The 3241-nt window shown below is 34.8% G+C and overlaps 1 protein-coding gene across 2 annotated transcripts; it reads left to right on the top strand.

Annotated features, from left to right (window-relative positions):
• Positions 1 to 200: 200 nt before the first annotated feature.
• On the top strand, positions 201 to 2768 carry LOC106143746 (zinc finger protein 431-like). 2 transcript variants are annotated; one of them, XM_026778221.1, is made up of 5 exons: positions 201 to 234; positions 426 to 486; positions 1621 to 1731; positions 1798 to 2483; positions 2683 to 2768. In XM_026778221.1, the coding sequence occupies exons 1-5, from the start codon at positions 201 to 203 to the stop codon at positions 2766 to 2768; spliced, it is 978 nt and encodes a 325-aa protein (XP_026634022.1). The 2 variants fall into 2 exon arrangements, with proteins under 2 accessions (XP_026634022.1, XP_026634021.1); XM_026778220.1 differs by having other exon boundaries at positions 1621 to 2483.
• Positions 2769 to 3241: the final 473 nt, after the last annotated feature.

The following is a 3241-nucleotide window of genomic DNA, read 5'->3' as shown; positions in this document are numbered from 1 at the left end:
CATGGAAGAAGTGTGTGAATCAGTAGCATTATACAAATATATCACTTTAAAAGAAGTATCCATTGTCAGGATCACACTTTGTTTTACTGTTGGTTGGATTCTTCTAGAATTCCGTGACCTACGAGGATGTGCACATTGACTTCACTCAGGAGGAGTGGCTTTCGCTGAATCCTTCCCAGAAGAGTCTCTACAAAGTTGTGATGCTGGAGACATACAGGAACCTCACTGCTATTGGTATGACTGTGACATTACCTTCTCATTTTTAAATAAGGAGACAGCTGTGTATTATTTATTGATACTTTTGTATATTTGTGTTTGAGAAAGAGTAAGAATGAACCAAATAACTAAAGCATAGTTCACTTAAAATATTCCATTTTGTACAATATCCATTAATATATTATGTACTTTCTATTACTGTATTTTAGGCTATAGCTGGGAAGACCATAATTTTGAGGAGCATTGTCAAAATGCTAGAAAACATGGAAGGTAATTTTTTTTTGCAACTTGGTATATATTTGTCTCTGATGAAATTTAATTTGTCCCGAAAGATTTAAAGAAAAACAATAGTATAAATAAGCACAGCTTAAAGTATATTGGTGATCATTAATTTCTCATAAAATCATATTCCTCAGTAGAGGTAACTGGTTTGTGTTTCCAAGGCATTCCTTTAAATCAGAAGAGAAGGAAATGATTCCATAACTGATACCACCATTTGAATCATAGCCCCACGATAACTATGCTGTAGTGTTGCCAATCCATTAAGTTTCATGACCCTCAAATAGTGCACCAGTAACACACATGCACACATTGAATAGATAAAAAGTATATGTTTAAAACTGTCCAAAAAATAAATAGTCTGTAGTAAAGCCAATGTTACTCATGTACTTGTGACTTTGCCAAACTTATTGAAAGAGTTGGGTCATGAGAGTAAAAAAAGCTCTTGTGGAGAAACATTAATTCCTATACTGCATGTCTGTGAGGAGCAGAAAGTCATACTGTGTGAATTCAATGTACAACTATTTATTTCTTCTTCCTTCATTAAGAATGTCATATGTCACACGTGACCTTACCAAATTGGAAAGAGGGACTGTATCTCTTTCAGAATAATTAGAAGATAGGAAAGATATTTAGTATTTCAACAGTGGGTAGATTTGTTGAATGTGCTATATGATTATATTTAATTGGTTTTCAAACTTCCTGGGAAGACATCAGCAAACTCACACTGAAGATAAGGCCTATGAGTGTTGGACTGTGTACTTGCTTTTGTTTGTCCTAGTACACTTTCTTGTGGTAGGTATTGCACTACAGGAAAACATAAGAATGCAAAAGGAATGTAAGGTTATTTAAAACTAAGTTATTCTCATTCCATTCATATATGCAAAAAAATCTTATATAAAATGATACTATAAATGGGGTCATTTATAAAAAAACCCTTACCATCAAAGGTTCTTCAAAGAAACAAAACATCTCATACTGAAGGAGAGCACCACGAATGTAAAACCTAAAATCTGATTCCTTTTTACAGTAAAACAAATTCATAAAATTAATTCATATAGATATTAAAATGCATCAGTGCTATGTACATGCTAAAACGTTTACATGCCTTTATTATTTTTGCAGGAATGAAAGAAACCATAATGGAGAGAAATCCTCTGAATATACTCAATGTGATAAAGCCTTTGCATGTTGCAATCATCTTCAAAGCCATGAAAAAATTCATTCTACAGAGAAGTCATACGATGTTATTCAATATGATGAAGGCTTTGCAGGTACCAGTTGTCTCCAAATACTTAGAAGAACACAAGCTGCAGAGAAACCCTATGAATGTAATCAATGTGATAAAGCCTTTTCACAGAACATTAATCTTCGAGTACATCACAGTACACATACTGGAGAGAAATCTTATCAATGTAATCAATGTGATAAAGCTTTTTCAAAACACTCTAAACTCCAAATACATGAAAGAACACATACTAAAGAGAATCCGTATGAATGTAATGAATGCGGTAAAGTCTTTGCACATCAATATAGTCTCCAACTTCACAAAAGAAGACATACTGGAGAAAAAACCTCCACGTGTAATCAATGTGGTAAAGTCTTTTTACAACTCAGTAGTCTTCGAGTACATCAGAGAACACATACTGGAGAGAAACCCTATACATGTAATCAATGTGGTAAAGCCTTTTCACAGAACAGTAATCTTCGAGTACATCAAAGGACACATACTGGAGAGAAACCTTATCAATGTAATCAATGTGTTAAAGCTTTTGCGAGTCATGGTGAGCTTCACAGACATAAAAGAAGACATACTGGAGAGAAGCCATTTGAATGTAATCAATGTGATAAAGCTTTCTGGGAGCACTCTAAACTCCGAATACACATAAGAACACACACTGGAGAGAAACCCTATGAATGTAATCAATGTGATAAGGCCTTTTCACATCTCAGTAGTCTAAAAACACATAAAAGAACACATACTGGGGGCTGGAGAGTTGGGTCAGTGGTTAAGAGCATTGCCTGCTCTTCCAAAGGTCCTGAATTCAATTCCCAGCAACCACATGGTAGCTCACAACCATCTGAAATGAGATCTGATGCCCTCTTCTGGCCTGCAGGCAGACACTCAGACTGAATATTGTATATATAATAAATAAATAAATATTAAAAAAAGAACACAAACTGGAGACAAACCTTATGAATGTAATCAATGTAGTAAAGCCTTTGCATGTCATAGAAGTGTACAACTCCATCAAAGAACATATGCTGAATAGAAACCCTACAAGTTTAGCCAATGTGGCAGAGCCTTTGTATGTGTCATCAGGCTTTAAGCTTTTGAGAAAAAATCATATTGCCAAGAAACTCTTTTTTTCTTTTTTTTGGTTTTTCAAAACAGGGTTTCTCTGTAGCATTGGAGTCTGTCCTGGAAATCAAGGCCGGCCTTTAACTCACAGAGATTTGTCTGTCTCTGTCTCCCAAGTGCTGGATTAAAGGAGTATGCCACCCCAGTCCAGTCTGTCAAACCCTTTAGGTGTTATTAGCATGGTAAAGTTTTCCTCTTCTTGGTAATCTTTATACAACAGTAAACTTTTAGTGGATAAAAGATCTATTAAGGCCTTTGCATATTACAGTAATCTGAGGACTTGAAAAGATTCATAATGAAGGTAATGTGACTATAAATGTTTTGGAAATATATTCAGGCAACACACATTTACTTACATAAAACTGGGAAGAAAACAAGTCTACA

The sequence above is a fragment of the Microtus ochrogaster genome, unplaced genomic scaffold, assembly GCF_000317375.1.
Source record: "Microtus ochrogaster isolate Prairie Vole_2 unplaced genomic scaffold, MicOch1.0 UNK114, whole genome shotgun sequence".
Classification (NCBI taxonomy): Eukaryota; Metazoa; Chordata; class Mammalia; order Rodentia; family Cricetidae; genus Microtus; species Microtus ochrogaster.
Note: the sequence above shows the minus strand (reverse complement) of the source record. Positions and strands in the feature narration are given on the sequence as shown.